Genomic DNA, 17603 nt, shown 5'->3' with positions numbered 1-17603 from the left:
CGGATAACCCTGCCCCTCACCCACCAGTAAAGCTGACATCTCACTCTCACTCATTTTATAGAGCTTTTCAACATTGCCTTGTAGTTTTTCATTTGTATTTCTGCCTCCCTGACAAAACTGTGATATTATCCAGGGAAGGTACCATAAATATAGCACAGAGCCTGCTGAGTATGTAGTGGGAACTCAATAAATAATGCTTGATGAGTTAATGTGAAGGAAAGAAAGGAAAACCAAGACAAGTTAAAACACAAGCTAAAGCACTTTTTGTAAACCTTGGTAATTTGCTTACCTGTCTGAGCCCATTTCTTCAAAACTATCATAGAAATAGGGCAAGCCTCAATAATTGTTTTACTTGGTTATCTAAAGAGGATCAATGCAATTAAGGGTACAGAGGTGCTTTTTAAACTGTGGGCTTTACAGACTCACTCATATAGAGAACAAACTAGTGGTTGGTTACCAGTGGGTGGGGAGGGAGGGGCAGTGTAGGGATGGGGGAGTGGAAGGTACAAACTATTGGGTGTCAGAGAGGTTCAAGGATGTATTACAACAAGGGGAAAGTAGTCAATGTTTTGTAACAACTATAAACGGAAAGTAACCTTTAAAAATTGTATGAAAACATTTTTTAATTTTTAATAAATAAATAAAAATTTTAAAAAACTGTGGACTTTATACCATTACTACTTGTTATTAATTTTGTTTCAACAGTTTAAATTATACATAAGGAAAAACTGCTAGTGTTTTATATACTAACTGTTTGTGTTTTAGAAGTGGCCTGTCTTAAGCAACAAGGCACATGGCTGAAACTTCCTTTAACACTTTCAACAAAGTGGTACCAGAAAGTTAATTCCCCCAAAGAATTAGAATAAAGACACATGGAGAAGAAAACCTACAAATGATACACTGATTCATCTCTAAGGGAAAAAAAAGACCTTTGCCAAATAGTAGACTTTCAAAGAAAGAAAAACCATTTAAGAGCCTAAATGGTTCCTATCTACAGTGAAAATGCTAAAGATAGAACTGTATGTTTCAGGAGCTGAAGGATAAAATTTGAACTTTACGGGTAATCAAGAGATCCTGGAAAGTGAATCTATTCAGAGCTGACAAGAAAAATAGAACAAGCATTAAAAGGCCTGAGAAATTTTTTCATCTCACCTGAAGTTCACACAGGCAACTGATTCGGCCAGACTAGAATTTTTGACCTCATTCACACTTTCCATGTAATACAGAGGGAGGTATAAGGATTTGACATCTGTCTTTGAGGATCTTGGAAATGTGCCCTGATTCAGTATGAACTAGAATAGAGCATCATGTCTTAAGGTGATCTGTTTGCTTTAAAGGATTCTAGCAGCAAATATCTCTTGCCTATGGAAAGAAAAGAAGGAGGTGGCAGACTCCACAAAATGTGTGATCTTTCTCAGATGAGAAACGTCCTCTGTATTTTGGCTTAGAAAATAGGAAACCAACTAAAATTCTCTAGAAGATCATTTAAGTGCTTCATTGTATCCAAATCAATCTGGCTTATTCAGTGATGGCACAAAACTCTGTCTTTATCTCTAATGCAGCATCTCTGTGTTTAAGCAAGGTGGGATAAGCATGGTCTTTAAAAAATTTTTTTCAAGCTACACGTGGAACAACTCCTACAGAACACCTACTGAACGCTGGCAGAAGACCCCAGACCTCCCAAAAGGCAAGAAACTCCCCACATACCTGGGTAGGGCAAAGCGGAGAGATTCCCGCACAGAGGATCGGTGCCGAGCGGCACTCACCAGCCCGAGAGGCTTGTCTGCTCGCCCGCCGGGGCGGGCGGCGCTGGAAGCTGAGGCTCGGGCTTCGGTCAGAGCGCAGGGAGAGGACTGGGGCTGGCGGCGAGAACTCAGCCTGAAGGGGGCTAGTGTGCCACAGCTGGCCGGGAGGGAGTCCGGGAGAACTCTGGAGCTGCCGAAGAGGCAAGAGACTTGTTCTTCCCTCTTGGTTTCCTGCTGCGCGAGGAGAGGGGATTAAGAGCGCTGCTTAAAGGGGCTCCACAGACGGGCGCGAGTCGCGACTGAAAGCGCGGAGCCCAGTGACGGGCGTGGGACGCTGGGGCTGCTGCTGCCGCCGCCAAGAAGCCCGTGTGCGAGCGCAGGTCACTGTCCACACCGCCCTTCCGGGAGCCTGAGCAGCCCGCCACTGCCGGGGTCCCGGGATCCAGGGGCGGCTTCCCTGGGAGAACGCACGGCGCGCCTCGGGCTGGTGCAACGTCACGCCGACCTCTGCCGCTGCAGGCTCGCCCCGCACTCCGTGCCCCTCCCTCCCGCCCGGCCTGAGTGAGCCAGAGTTCCCGAAGAGGCTGCTCCTTTAACCCTTTCCTGTCTGAGCGAAGAACAGACGCCCTCCGGCGACCTACACGCAGAGGCGGGGCCAAATCCAAAGCTGAGACCCGGGAGCTGTGAGAACAAAGAAGAGAAAGGGAAACCTCTCCCAGCAGCCTCAGAAGCAGCGGATTAAAGCTCCACAATCAACTTGATGTACCCTGCATCTGTGGAATACATGAATAGACAACAAATCATCCCAAATTGAGGAGCCAGGAGTCAGTGCTGTGCCTCTGAGGTGGGAGAGCCAACTTCAGGACACTGGTCCACAAGAGACCTCCCAGCTCCACATAATATCAAACGGCGAAAATCTTCCAGAGATCTCCATCTCAACACCAGCACCCAGCTTCACTCAACGACCAGCAAGCTACAGTGCTGGACACCCTATGCCAAACAACTAGCAAGACAGGAACACAACGCCACCCATTAGCAGAGAGGTGGCCTAAAATCATAAAAAGTCTGCAGACACCCCAAAACACACCACCAGACGTGGACCTGCCCACCAGAAAGACAAGATCCAGCCTCATCCACCAGAACACAGGCACTAGTCCCCTCGACCAGGAAACCTACACAACCCACTAAACCAACCTTAGCCACTGGGGACAGACACCAAAAACAACAGGAACTACGAACCTGCAGCCGGCAAAAAGGAGACCCCAAACACAGTAACATAAGCAAAATGAGAAGACAGAAAAACACACAGCAGGAGAAGGAGCAAGATAAAAACCCACCAGACCTAACAAATGAAGAGGTAATAGGCAGTCTATCTGAAAAAGAATTCAGAATAATGATAGTAAAGATGATCCAAAATCTTGGAAATAGAATAGACAAAATGCAAGAAACAGTTAACAAGGACCTAGTAGAACTAAAGATGAATCAAGCATCGATTAAAAACACAATAAATGAAATGAAAAATACTCTAGATGGGATCAATAGCAGAATAACTGAGGCAGAAGAACGGATAAGTGAGGTGGAAGATAAAATAGTGGAAATAACTAATGCAGAGCAAAATAAAGAGAAAAGAATGAAAAGAACAGAGGACAATATCAGAGACCTCTGGGACAACATTAAACGCACCAACATTCGAATTATAGGGGTTCCAGAAGAAGAAGAGAAAAAGAAAGGGACTGAGAAAATATTTGAAGAGATTATAGTTGAAAACTTCCCTAATATGGGAAAGGAAATAGTTAATCAAGTCCAAGAAGCACAGAGAGTCCCATACAGAATAAATCCAAGGAGAAATACGCCAAGACACATATTAATCAAACTGTCAAAAATTAAACACAAAGAAATCATATTAAAAGCAGCAAGGCAAAAACAACAAATAACACACAAGGGAATCCCCATCAGGATAACAGCTGATCTCTCAGCAGAAACTCTACAAGCCAGAAGGGAGTGGCAGGACATAATTAAAGTGATGAAGGAGAGAAACCTGCAACCAAGATTACTCTACCCAGCAAGGATCTCATTCAGATTTGATGGAGAAATTAAAACCTTTACAGACAAGCAAAAGCTGAGAGAGTTCAGCACCACCAAACCAGCTTTACAACAAATGCTAAAGGAACTTCTCTAGGCAAGAAACACAACAGAAGGAAAAGACCTACAATAACGAACCCAAAACAATTAAGAAAATGGGAATAGGAACATACATATCGATAATTACCTTAAATGTAAATGGACTAAACGCTCCCACCAAAAGACACAGATTGGCTGAATGGATACAAAAACAAGACCCATATATATGCTGTCTACAAGAGACCCACTTCAGACCTAGAGACACATACAGACTGAAAGTAAGGGGATGGAAAAAGATATTCCATGCAAATGGAAACCAAAAGAAAGCTGGAGTAGCAATTCTCATATCAGACAAAATAGACTTTAAAATAAAGACTACTACAAGAGACAAAGAAGGACACTACATAATGATCAAGGGATCGATCCAAGAAGAAGATATAACAATTGTAAATATTTATGCACCCAACATAGGAGCACCTCAATACATAAGGCAAACACTAACAGCCATAAAAGGAGAAATCGACAGTAACACAATCATAGTAGGGGACTTTAACACCCCACTTTCACCAATGGACAGATCATCCAAAATGAAAATAAATAAGGAAACACAAGCTTTAAATGATACATTAAACAAGATGGACTTAATTGATATTTATAGGACATTCCATCCAAAACCAACAGAATACACATTTTTCTCAAGTGCTCATGGAACATTCTCCAGGATAGATCATATCTTGGGTCACAAATCAAGCCTTGGTAAATTTAAGAAAATTGAAATTGTATCAAGTATCTTTTCCGACCACAATGCTATGAGACTAGATATCAATTACAGGAAAAGAGCTATAAAAAATACAAACACATGGAGGCTAAACAATACATTACTTAATAACGAAGTGATCACTGAAGAAATCAAAGAGGAAATAAAAAAATACCTAGAAACAAATGACAATGGAGACACGACGACCCAAAACCTATGGGATGCAGCAAAAGCAGTTCTAAGAGGGAAGTTTATAGCAATACAATCCCACCTTAAGAAACAGGAAATATCTCGACTAAACAACCTAACCTTGCACCTAAAGCAATTAGAGAAAGAAGAACAAAAACATCCCAAAGTTAGCAGAAGGAAAGAAATCATAAAAATCAGATCAGAAATAAATGAAAAAGAAATGAAGGAAACAATAGCAAAGATCAATAAAACTAAAAGCTGGTTCTTTGAGAAGATAAACAAAATTGATAAACCATTAGCCAGACTCATCAAGAAAAAAAGGGAGAAGACTCAAATCAATAGAATTAGAAATGAAAAAGGAGAAGTAACAACTGACACTGCAGAAATACAAAAGATCGTGAGAGATTACTATAAGCAACTCTATGCCAATAAAATGGACAACCTGGAAGAAATGGACAAATTCTTAGAAATGCACAACCTGCCAAGACTGAATCAGGAAGAAATAGAACATATGAACAGACCAATCACAAGCACTGAAATTGAAACTGTGATAAAAAATCTTCCAACAAACAAAAGCCCAGGACCAGATGGCTTCACAGGCGAATTCTATCAAGCATTTAGAGAAGAGCTAACGCCTATCCTTCTCAAACTCTTCCAAAATATAGCAGAGGGAGGAACACTCCCAAACTCATTCTACGAGGCCACCATCACCTTGATACCAAAACCAGACAAGGATGTCACAAAGAAAGAAAACTACAGGCCAATATCACTGATGAACATAGATGCAAAAATCCTCAACAAAATACTAGCAAACAGAATCCAACAGCACATTAAAAGGATCATACACCATGATCAAGTGGGGTTTATCCCAGGAATGCAAGGATTCTTCAATATACGCAAATCAATCAACGTGATACACCATATTAACAAATTGAAGGAGAAAAACCATATGATCATCTCAATAGATGCAGAGAAAGCTTTCGACAAAATTCAACACCCATTCATGATAAAAACCCTGCAGAAAGTAGGCATAGAGGGAACTTTCCTCAACATAATAAAGGCCATATATGACAAACCCACAGCCAGCATCGTCCTCAATGGTGAAAAACTGAAACCATTTCCACTAAGATCAGGAACAAGACAAGGTTGCCCACTCTCACCACTCTTATTCAACATAGTTTTGGAAGTTTTAGCCACAGCAATCAGAGAAGAAAAGCAAATAAAAGGAATCCAAATTGGAAAAGAAGAAGTAAAGCTGTCACTGTTTGCAGATGACATGATACTATACATAGAGAATCCTAAAGATGCTACCAGAAAACTACTAGAGCTAATCAATGAATTTGGTAAAGTTGCAGGATACAAAATTAATGCACAGAAATCTCTGGCATTCCTATATACTAATGATGAAAAATCTGAAAGTGAAATCAAGGAAACACTCCCATTTACCATTGCAACAAAAAGAATAAAATATCTAGGAATAAACCTACCTAAGGAGACAAAAGACCTGTATGCAGAAAATTATAAGACACTGATGAAAGAAATTAAAGATGATACAAATAGATGGAGAGACGTACCATGTTCTTGGATTGGAAGAATCAACATTGTGAAAATGACTCTACTACCCAAAGCAATCTACAGATTCAATGCAATCCCTATCAAAATACCACTGGCATTTTTCACAGAACTAGAACAAAAAATTTCACAATTTGTATGGAAACACAAAAGACCCCGAATAGCCAAAGCAATCTTGAGAACGAAAAATGGAGCTGGAGGAATCAGGCTCCCTGACTTCAGACTATACTACAAAGCTGCAGTAATCAAGACAGTATGGTACTGGCACAGAAACAGAAAGATAGATCAATGGAACAGGATAGAAAGCCCAGAGATAAACCCACGGACATATGGTCACCTTATCTTTGATAAAGGAGGCAGGAATGTACAGTGGAGAAAGGACAGTCTCTTCAATAAGTGGTGTTGGGAAAACTGGACAGGGACATGTAAAAGTATGAGATTCGATCACTCCCTAACACCATACACAAAAATAAGCTCAAAATGGATTAAAGACCTAAATGTAAGGCCAGACACTATCAAACTCTTAGAGGACAACATAGGCAGAACACTCTATGACATAAATCACAGCAAGATCCTTTTTGACCCACCTCCTAGAGAAATGGAAATAAAGACAAAAATAAACACATGGGACCTAATGAAACTTAAAAGCTTTTGCACAGCAAAGGAAACCATAAACAAGACCAAAAGACAACCCTCAGAATGGGAGAAAATATTTGCAAATGAAGCAACTGACAAAGGATTAATCTCCAAAATTTATAAGCAGCTCATGCAGCTCAATAACAAAAAAACAAACAACCCAATCCAAAAATGGGCAGAAGACCTAAATAGACATTTCTCCACAGAAGATATACAGACTGCCAACAAACACATGAAAGGATGCTCAACATCTTTACTAATTAGAGAAATGCAAATCAAAACTACAATGAGATATCATCTCACACCAGTCAGAATGGCCATCATCAAAAAATCTAGAAACAATAAATGCTGGAGAGGGTGTGGAAAAAAGGGAACACTCTTGCACTGCTGGTGGGAATGTGAATTGGTACAGCCACTATGGAGAACGGTATGGAGGTTCCTTAAAAAACTACAAATAGAACTACCATATGACCCTGCAATCCCACTACTGGGCATATACCCTGAGAAAACCATAATTCAAAAAGAGACATGTACCAAAATGTTCATAGCAGCCCTATTTACAATAGCCCGGAGATGGAAACAACCTAAGTGTCCATCATTGGATGAATGGGTAAAGAAGATGTGGCACATACATACAATGGAATATTACTCAGCCATAAAAAGAAATGAAATTGAACTATTTGTAATGAGGTGGATGGACCTAGAGTCTGTCATACAGAGTGAAGTAAGTCAGAAAGAGAAAGACAAATACTGTATGCTGACACATATATATGGAATTTAAGAAAAAAAAAGGTCATGAAGAACATAGGGGTAAGACAGGAATAAAGACACAGACCTACTAGAGAATGGACTTGAGGATATGGGGAGGGGGAAGGGTAAGCTGTGACAAAGTGAAAGAGCGGCATGGACATATATACACTACCAAACGTAAGGTAGATAGCTAGTGGGAAGCAGCCGCATAGCACAGGGAGATCAGCTCGGTGCTTTGTGACCGCCTGGAGGGGTGGGATAGGGAGGGTGGGAGGGAGACGCAAAAGGGAGGGGATATGGGAACATATGTATACATATAACTGATTAAATTTGTGATAAAGCAAAAAATAAAAAATAAAAATAAATAAATAAATAAATAAAAATAAATAAAATTAAAAGGAAAAATTGCCTGTGCCAATGATTTAAGTAGAATCATTTCTTGGACTCACACAAAAATATCCTGACATGCTCTTGCAGTGCCTCAGTATTAAGCAGTTGTAGTTCTTTAGGAACATATTCTACCTAGGAAGCAGAACAACTCAATAACAAATTTTACTGCCAATTGTCAGAGCATGATTTTCACTATTTCCCAAATTGATTTGTAGGATTTATTGGTTTATTCAACAAATATACATTGAGGGCCTACAAGTTTCAGAGATTGTGATAGAGTAAAGAGCAAAAAGAAACACACTGTGAGCAAAGGACCTGGGCAACATGAGGTCTAATAAACATACAAGCAATATAATAATAATGATTGCTAAACTTCTTGAGTTTTGAAAATGTAAGAAATATTTGGAATAAGATTATATTATATACACTCAGAACCTTAAAATTCGGTACTTAGTCTAAAAGACCAGCTGATACTTTTCCCCTTGTTATTTCACAGTATCTACATCCAGGGTTCATTTCTTTATTGCATTTATATATGAGAAAAGGGAGACCTGAAAATGAATATAAATTTAATGATTATTTACATGCCAAGAAGTGACTCAAGGTAATAGAAAAGACATGGAAGACCACAAATTGAATGTAGAAAATACACACTTGCAAGCACACATACACAGTCATATGATGATCAAGTATTCATTAATGGAAGCAAAGATATTATAGGAAAATACAATATATATACTATGTATATGTATAAGATATATAATTATATATATACTGTATATAAATTTATGACACTTCCTTCTATGTATCCTAATGTATAAAAATGTTGATATACTTCTTTATCTGCTCTAAATTTATAAAATCAGACTATTCATTCCTTTATGTTAATTGATTAATAGTTTATACACATATCATCATGTTATATGTATATTAGAAACAATACAAATGTGTAATAAAAGTGAAATAAATCAATCAAAAAAAAAAAAAAAAAAATTTTTTTCTATGTATATCCCACTGGTTCTGCTATGTCAAAATATAAAATGACATGAATAGACATGTGAAGAGATTTTTTTTCTTTTTAAGATGGGATAGAGGCTGGGGAGATTCTATGAATGCATTCTAGTTTCCACCAAGAAAAAAAAAAGGATTTACTCTCAAGGATTTAAAATATTTGAGAGTTGTCACCACCACCTAAACTACTAATTATGAAGAAACAATGGCAAAGGTGATTGAGGAAAAATTAAATATGAACAAGACATTCCTATGAAAATGTTGTTAGGGTCTTCAAGGCATCTGTCTTTAGAAGAGGTTGTACAGGTAGAGTTTAAACACAGAATTTTCTTTCAAGTTCTAGGTTTAGAAGTTGCATATTTTTGGCCATGGGAAATATGATTGAATAACATATACTTGTTGAATGCTTCCTTTGGAAAATTTCTGTTTTGTCAGTGTCTTGAACACAGGAGAAGAAAAAGGCACTCAAATATGTCAAGAACATTCTGTTTGCTGAACTCATGCTGGGTGCATACATACGTTGTCTCATTTACAATCATAACAATCATCTGAGGTAAATACTATTATTCAGATATTAAAGAAGAAGAAAGTAAGGCTCATGGAATTTAGAAATCCATCCACTTCAGTGTCCACCTCCACTGACACTACTTTAGATCAAGCCACCATCTTCTTTTCATGGAATGACTGAAATAGCCTCTTAGCTAGTTTCCCTTCTTTTACTCTAAGTTCTATTATTTCGATTTGAAAGCATATATCAGATCTTGTCCCTTTCCCTCCTTTAAACCCTCCATTTGCTTCCCAATGCACCTCAAGTAAAACCCAAGCTCTACGTAGCTCTGTCTACAAGTCCTCCCGTGATCTGGCCCCAGCTGTGCACACTGATCCCCTCAATGTCACTCTCCACCTCACTCATCAAGCACTGACCATTCTGAATTTTCTTCCTTCTCTTCCCTAACATGTCACAGTCATGTCTGCCTCAGGGCCATTGCACATGCTATTCCCTCTGCCTAAAATACTTTCCTGCAAGAGCTGTAATAAGGAAGTACATGATGAGTTGTCAACCAAGTGTATAGATAGAAGGAGCATTCACTGGAGGCTGACGTAGCCTTAACAAAACACAAGTGAAAAGACTTGAGCTGATGTAGTAGGCTGTGTGGGGAGGACTGGGTTGATTGGTGAAGGTGAGCAGAACTCACAGTAAAGGGAAAGGGCGTGAGCAAAGTCAGAGACAGCAAAATATATTCAGGGCCTGGTATGGAGGGCTATTCAGCTGGAACCGAATCTGATAATTAGAGGAGTGGTACTTTGACTATATAAGTTTCTGATTGCTACTATAACAAATTACCACAACCTTAGTGACTTAAAACAGCACAACTTTTTTATCGTACAGTGTTAGAGGTCAGAAGTCTGAAATGGGTCCTACAGAGCTAAAATGGGGGTGTCAGCGAGTTGCATTCCTTTTGGAGGCTCTGGGGAAACTCTCTTCTTACTTTCTGAGCTTCTAGAGTCTGCTTGCATTCCTTGGCTTGTGGCTGCATCATTCTGACCTTTGCCTCCACTGTCACATCTCCATCTCTGACTCTGACTCTCATGCCTCCTCTTATAAGGACCCTTGTAATTATGTTGAGCACACACAGGTAATCCAAAATAACCTCTCCATTTCAAGATCCTTAATTTAATCACATCTGCAAAATTCCTTTTGCTGCGTAGGGAAACACATTCACTAGTTCTGGGAATTAGGACATAGACACCTTTGATGAAATTATTCTGCCTACCTCAGCCGATCGTGAATGCAGTGCCCCAGAGCTTCCCCTCCTGCCCATCAGAAAGCAAGCCCATACCTGCCAACCTTTAAGTTCAAGTCAAGAGTAGGCCCCCAAATCCCTGCTTGGGGCCAGCAGTCAAACTGCTGGAAGCCCAGATGCTGACAGGTTATCCCCAATCTCCCTGATCAGACTTTATTCCTGAGATGCTGTGCGATGAGATCATGCCTGCTGGCTCTTCCATCCCTCCATAGGATCTTCACTTCTAAAGGGCCCTGACCCATCTAATCTAGTCACAGTGCCCCCATTCCCTCATTTTCAACTTAATATCCCAGTTATGAACTTTCGCCCATAGATGGCGCTGTCCTCTACCTCCCACCTGCCCACCCTGACCCCCAGTACCCCGGAGAGATAGCAGTAGTGACTGTAAGCATTGGCACTGAGCTCAGACAGACCTGGGATCTCGCACAGGATCTGCCACTTGAGCAAGTCACTTTATGATACCCCAGTTTCCTCACTGTAAATTGGGTTTAATACATAACAGCACTTGCTCCACAAGGTGGTTATGAGGATTAAATAAAATAATGTGTGTAAAGAATTTAGCTTAGTGGCTGGCACAGAGAGTGTTAATTAAATGCTAATTTTAAAAGCAAAACAAAAAAGATAAGGAGAAAGTGGAGGGTTTTAAAAAGGTGAGCTGTCATAAGCATTGTAAGGATTCGTGTTACTTTTACCTACCTCTTTTGGAAAATCGCCCAACTTCTATTTTATCTTTGCAAAATCAAAACATGAAACAGGAACTAAATAACACAAGGAAGAGGATGATGATGTGTGTGTATGTGTGTGTGTGTGTGTGTGTACACCCCATGCACAAGCGTATGTTGGGAAGAAAGAAAACTATTCAGAGAAAATACTTTTCTTATGTTTCTTACCAAAACATGTATATATGTAGAAAGGGAAGGGGGAGATAAGGGAATAAACTATAAAAGCAAAGGATTATATATGTGGAAGGATATATGAGAAAGATAAAAAATAAACAGATAGATACCAGGAAATCATGTTGCTGTGGCTTAAGAGTAGATGAAAGCAGCATTTCTGCAGTTGCCAGTGTATATTGATGTATCAAATAAGTTGTCATATCTCTCTCTTTTTTTAATATTTCTTTTCTTTTTCTTCTTCTTTTTTTGCCACATGGCTTGTGGGATCTTAGTTCCCCAACCAGGGATTGAACCCGGGCCCTTGGTGGTGAGGGCGTGGAGCCCTCACCACCAGGGAATTCCCAAGTTGTCGTATCTCAGGTTGCACAAGTACAGGCTGAATGACCACTAGGCAGGGGTGTGATGGACACTCGATTGGGGGATGGACTTAGGAGCCTTTAAGATCCTGCTCAGTGATTAGACATAAACTCCAAACTATGGTCTGCAATTCAGTTTCATCTCATTCTATAAAAGCTGCTTAAGCCACCTATGAAATCCACAGTACCTCCACAGTTCATGATTTTTCTGACAGCAGTTGTGGTCAAAATTTTTCTGCTTCTTAAATAATCAGCCAATTGTCCTCCAATAGGCACAATGATTGTCATAACCATGTGCGGGAGTGCTGACAAGAGACCCACCTGGAATGAAAAGAAGTAATGAGCTATTTTTAGCTACTTCTGAGAGAGGTACTTCCTTAACTCCCTGCCTCCGCCATCTCCACCGCACCCCTCACCATCAGATTTAATCATCTAATTATATGGGACCAAGGTTGGCCTGAATTCTGTAATACATAAACAATGAATGAATGAATGGTTTTAAGGATAGACCAAATGTCTCCTCCATCAGATCGGAAGTTCCTTGAGGGCAGAGGTGATTTTATTCATCACAGGCCCCAGCACACAGCAGAGTGCCCAGCACATGGTAGTTAAACACTTGGCGCAGACTGAGTGTTCTCCGATGGCAGCCACTATGGGCTGTGCTAGCTCTTCCACGGTCACTTCTGACAGTACCTGTAGCCATGCAGACATCTACCTCTACTAGGCTGCTGTTTTTTCCCTTGTGGGGAAGAGGCTTAATTCTTTTATGATGAGAGTTTATGTTTTACCATTCACACTCTTCCTCCCTGAAACACAGACAACCTAATGGCAATGGCTGGGGACTTTGAAAAAGTTTTTTCTAAACCATACAAAGCTCTGGCCATTATCGCTATGACCGTGATCTGCAAAATGAGCTTTAAGGTTCTTACTGCTCTTCACTGAATAATTTATAGGAAAAACAAAAAACAAAACAAAAACAAAAAAAACCTCTCACCCTTAAATCTTTTGATCCTTGCCTAATCTGCAGTCCTTGAGTCAGCTTCAAAAACACTTCGAGATCAGGTATAATACAAATCTTTAAAAGCAGCTTAATACAGCTCTGATCCTTCCTAAGAAGAAATTAAATAGCTATGTATACTGTGCATAGAATGTATAACTTGTCTGACCTCCAGGGTATTAGGTGTCACAGAACTGTTATGAATTTTGATCAGCAATTTACTTATTTTATCATGCAAAGATTTTCTCAGTAGAAGCAAGAGATTTAAAGTTCAAGAATATTTGAAGCATCTGTGTGTTTACCTTACTTATTGCAAATCCAAAGACCTCTTCAAAATAAGCAGGCTGACTTATTAACAGCAAGTAAAAGGTCCAGCTTCTGCAAAAATTTGCCACAATGATTGCGTAAACAGGCAACGATGTAAAAAATCTTTTCCATGGTGTATTAAATTTCTAGGGAGTAAAAATACCGTGGGATTTTTAGTGAATATACTGACAGATTATTTTTCTTGGGAGGATAACACAATCACTGAGAGAAATACTCATAAAAAAGAGGCAAGTCTTCATCCATCCGGCTCTACTTACACTGAGACTAACCAAGTTGGCTCCTTCTCCTATACTTGTCTCTATATAGGTCCTTTCCTCGTGGGATATTGTTGGGTGAACTGCTGGACACTCATAGGCCTGCAACAGCCAAAACATGTACCAGATAATCCCAAATATACCTGCAGTTGAAAAACAAAAGGCTTGATGATACAGTCTCATTTTCTTCCATCTCTAAATTTGTCAAATTTCAAAATATTCTCAAACGGCACTATATTCAGCTAGGAGAAAGTGTTTGGTTTATTTTTCCGTTGTTGTTATTATTAACTGGTATATAAAGAAAGATAATGTTCTGCTCATTAAATTCAACTTTCATATAAACATTAAATGAATCATCGCTAGACAAGTATTCCATTTATATGATAAACTTGTCTTAGTAATCTCTATTTTCATACAGAAAACTCTTAGCCAACCCCATTAGACAGTAAAATACCACCTCTAGGGCTTCCCTGGTGGCGCAGTGCTTGAGAGTCCGCCTGCCGATGCAGGAGACGCGGGTTCGTGCCCCGGTCCGGGAAGATCCCACATGCCGCGGAGCGGCTGGGCCCGTGAGCCATGGCCGCTGAGCCTGCGTGTCTGGAGCCTGTGCTCCGCAACGGGAGAGGCCACAACGGTGAGAGGCCCGCGTACCGCAAAAAAAAAAAAAAAAAAACCACCTCTATGAGTCACCCAAGGGAACTCGTGAAATCAAATCACTCACCATAAATATAAAAGACAGAGGCCCATCCCATGTACTGTACCAACACGCCAGCCAGCGGCATGGCAATCACTGCCCCCGCATAGGAACCTAGAACGAGAAAAGGTTGAGGGAAGCTTACCAGTCGTCATGCAAGCCCTTTCAAACCATTTAGAGTTCATGTGGTCGAACTGAGGATGAATCAAACTGAGCAGGAGTCACAAAGAGGAGCAGGCAAACTCCCACTGTGCCCAAAACAGGGCTTCCAGGAGAGAAAGTTCACCAGGATGCCCTTTAACTTCCTCCAGACATCATGGAGGGATCAGACAAAGATGGCTCAGACACCGAGATTTGGAATTACAAGAGAATGGAATGAAAAGATGAGAAAAATCTAAGAGAATTCTGAAAAATTTAATCAGGCACAATATTGGGTGCAGAAGACAGAAAGTGAAGGAACATATGTATCTACCTCTCAGGGCTCACAGAGCAGAAAGATTATCACCGTGGTCTTTATTTATTAAAATTTTTTTTCTTCCAGCTTTATTGAGATATAATTCACCTAGGTCTTTAAATGAGGGACTTCAAACTATGAAAGGATCATGCTTTTAGAGTCTTGATTTTTTTTTTTTTAATACCAGGAAACGGTTAAATTTCAGGATGGCAGGATGACCAGGATGGCTTCTGTCTCCATCCACCTCCTAAATATGTACATTTTAAAGTTTATTTCTTACTTTGTAAATACCTAACCTTGTAAATACTTACCTATATGTGGATGTTTATCTTGTCTAGACAAGATAGTGAGGGCTAGAGGCAGTGACCTCACCTCCACTATCTCTTGCAGTTCCATGATACCTGCTGGAGAAACGTGAGCCCTGCAAACTCCCAATAAATATTAACTAAATCAAAAAAATTACTATCTGAAATTCCCCTCTGGGTATGAATGAAAAAAAATTCTTACTTCAGAAAAAGTGAGCCGCAAAAGGAAATTCTGTATCCCAGAATCCAATGCTAAGAAAGACCTTCAGGAAATGGGAGCTTGGGGATCTTCCAGAGAAAGAGACTAAATCCCATCTTTCCAAGCTGGGCCCAACTGGTTATGAAAGGCCTGACCTGGAATCCCAAATCTGAACATCATAACACCTGAAGAAGTCTCTCAGTCTCTCCAAATCATTTTCATTAGGTAGAAGATGGAAGTGAAATCTCTATCTCACAGGGTTGTTTTGAGGAGCAAATAAATTATTAGATGAAGATGCTCTAATTAGTGCTGCATAAACACCAACTATTACTGCTACTGTCATGTACAGAATGACAGAGCACTTTTTTTTTTAACCTCAGACTTCCTCAAACCAATAAGGCAAGCATTCCAGGATGTATCATTAGAAAGAAGAGCTGCAGGCTTAATTCCTCTGTGGGACTGGAGAAGGTGGTCTTCTTTCCTGGACCAAATACCCTGGGAGTGAGGGTGTGGGGCCTCCAGTTTAGATGCTGCAAACAGGGAGGGTCAGGGGATAACCATCTATAAGAACCATCGGGTGCTTTCTGTGTGCTCTCTAGTACTGTGCTGAGAATTCTGGACCCCTGATTTTATTTAACCCTTTTTTCAACCTGGTAACATTGGTACCGGTGTCATCCCAATTTTACAAGAAGGGGAGGGGAGGGGAGGTAAATTTCCTGAGGTCACATAGGTGTGAGTGATAGGACCCCAGGTCTGCAGGAATCCAAAGCCTTTAACCTTAACTACTTAATAATTCAGTCCTGCTTCTTCTGCTCAACCATACCCAATACTTCCTCACAATAAGAAACATTCATTCACTGAAGAAATTTTACAGCTTGAAATTGTCCTTCCCGGTCTTTTATTTATTTATTTATTTATTTGCGGTACGCGGGCCTCTCACTGTTGTGGCCTCTCCCGTTGCAGAGCACAGGTTCCGGACGCGCAGGCTCAGCGGCCATGGCTCACGGGCCCAGCCGCTCTACGGCATGTGGGATCTTCCCGGACCGGGGCACGAGCCCGTGTCCTCTGCATCGGCAGGCGGACTCTCAAGCACTGCGCCACCAGGGAAGCCCTTCCCTGTCTTTTAGATGAACTCTTCCTCATCCTTCCAGACATGGCTGAATGTAATCTCCTATCACACCCTGAGCACACCCCAACAGGGCTCTCCAGGCATATTGCCCTCACTGCACCTTGATACCTCTGTGTGGTCACCAAGGAGGACAGAGGAGGCCCTCCGATACTTGTTGCTTGGCGTGGAGAGAGGGGAGTGGCTGAACGGGGGATGGGAGAGTCCCCAGTTCTATCCTCACTCTCCATGGGAAGTTATATCTTTTTTTCCCTCCCTGAGCCTCCACTATAAAATAATGGAGGTAGAAAAAGAAATCAGATTTGTGGCTATCACAGGCAGGGGTGGGGAGAGGGGAAATTAGATGCAGGCAGTCAAAAGGTACAAATTTCCAGGTATAAGATAACTAAGTACTAGGGATGTAACATACAACATGATAAAGATAATTGACACTGCTGTATGTTGTCAAAGAAAGTTAAGAGAGTAAATCCTGAGTTCTCATCACAAGGAAAAAAAAATTTTTTCCTATTTCTTTGATGTTGTATCTGTATGAGAGGATGGACATTCACTAAACCTATGGGGGCAAACATTTCATGATGTATGTAAGTCGAATCATTATGTTGAACACCTTAAAATTATATAGTCTGCGTGTCTCTTACAACTCAATAAAAGTAGGGGGAAAAAAGCAAAAACAAAAATCTATGTCTTTGAATAAAGCCAGTTTTACTTCTTAAAAAAATTAAAATTAATTAAAAATATTAAAAAATGGATGTGACTAGATGTTTTCTAAAGATACTTCCAACTCCAATATTTTTGAAGTGTAGGAATCAATTATCCCTAAGCCTGGGTTTACTTCTAATGACATTTTCTCTTGGCTGTTCTTTGAAACCAAGGCCACACCTTAGCTGGGAAATGTAATAAAGCCTGTGACCTTGATCAGGTAACTTTCCTTGAGAGTCAAATCATTTCTTTAATTAGCCCTTTTAGGTCTATAAAGACACTAAGAATGGGCAGTAGCTGCTAGTTATTCTTGTTTTGCC

At 40.3% G+C, this 17603-nt stretch overlaps 1 protein-coding gene across 3 annotated transcripts in view; it reads right to left on the bottom strand.

Moving 5' to 3' along the window:
- SLC17A8 (solute carrier family 17 member 8) overlaps positions 1-17603 on the bottom strand; it is a gene marked incomplete at both ends in the record, with an annotated part of 58601 nt that overhangs the window by 8656 nt on the left and 32342 nt on the right. For 2 of the 3 annotated variants that reach the window (XM_079715634.1, XM_079715635.1), the window contains 4 exons: positions 12417-12549; positions 13528-13677; positions 13810-13949; positions 14528-14614. In XM_079715634.1, coding sequence (XP_079571760.1) covers positions 12417-12549; positions 13528-13677; positions 13810-13949; positions 14528-14614 — 510 coding nt within the window. The remainder of the gene's footprint in view (positions 1-12416; positions 12550-13527; positions 13678-13809; positions 13950-14527; positions 14615-17603) is intronic. The other variant, XM_079715636.1, reaches the window with a different exon arrangement.

This window comes from Hyperoodon ampullatus (assembly GCF_949752795.1).
Source record: "Hyperoodon ampullatus genome assembly, chromosome: 11".
NCBI classification, from domain to species: Eukaryota; Metazoa; Chordata; class Mammalia; order Artiodactyla; family Ziphiidae; genus Hyperoodon; species Hyperoodon ampullatus.
The sequence above is the reverse complement of the archived record's forward strand: the minus strand, read 5'-3'. Positions and strand labels throughout refer to the sequence as shown.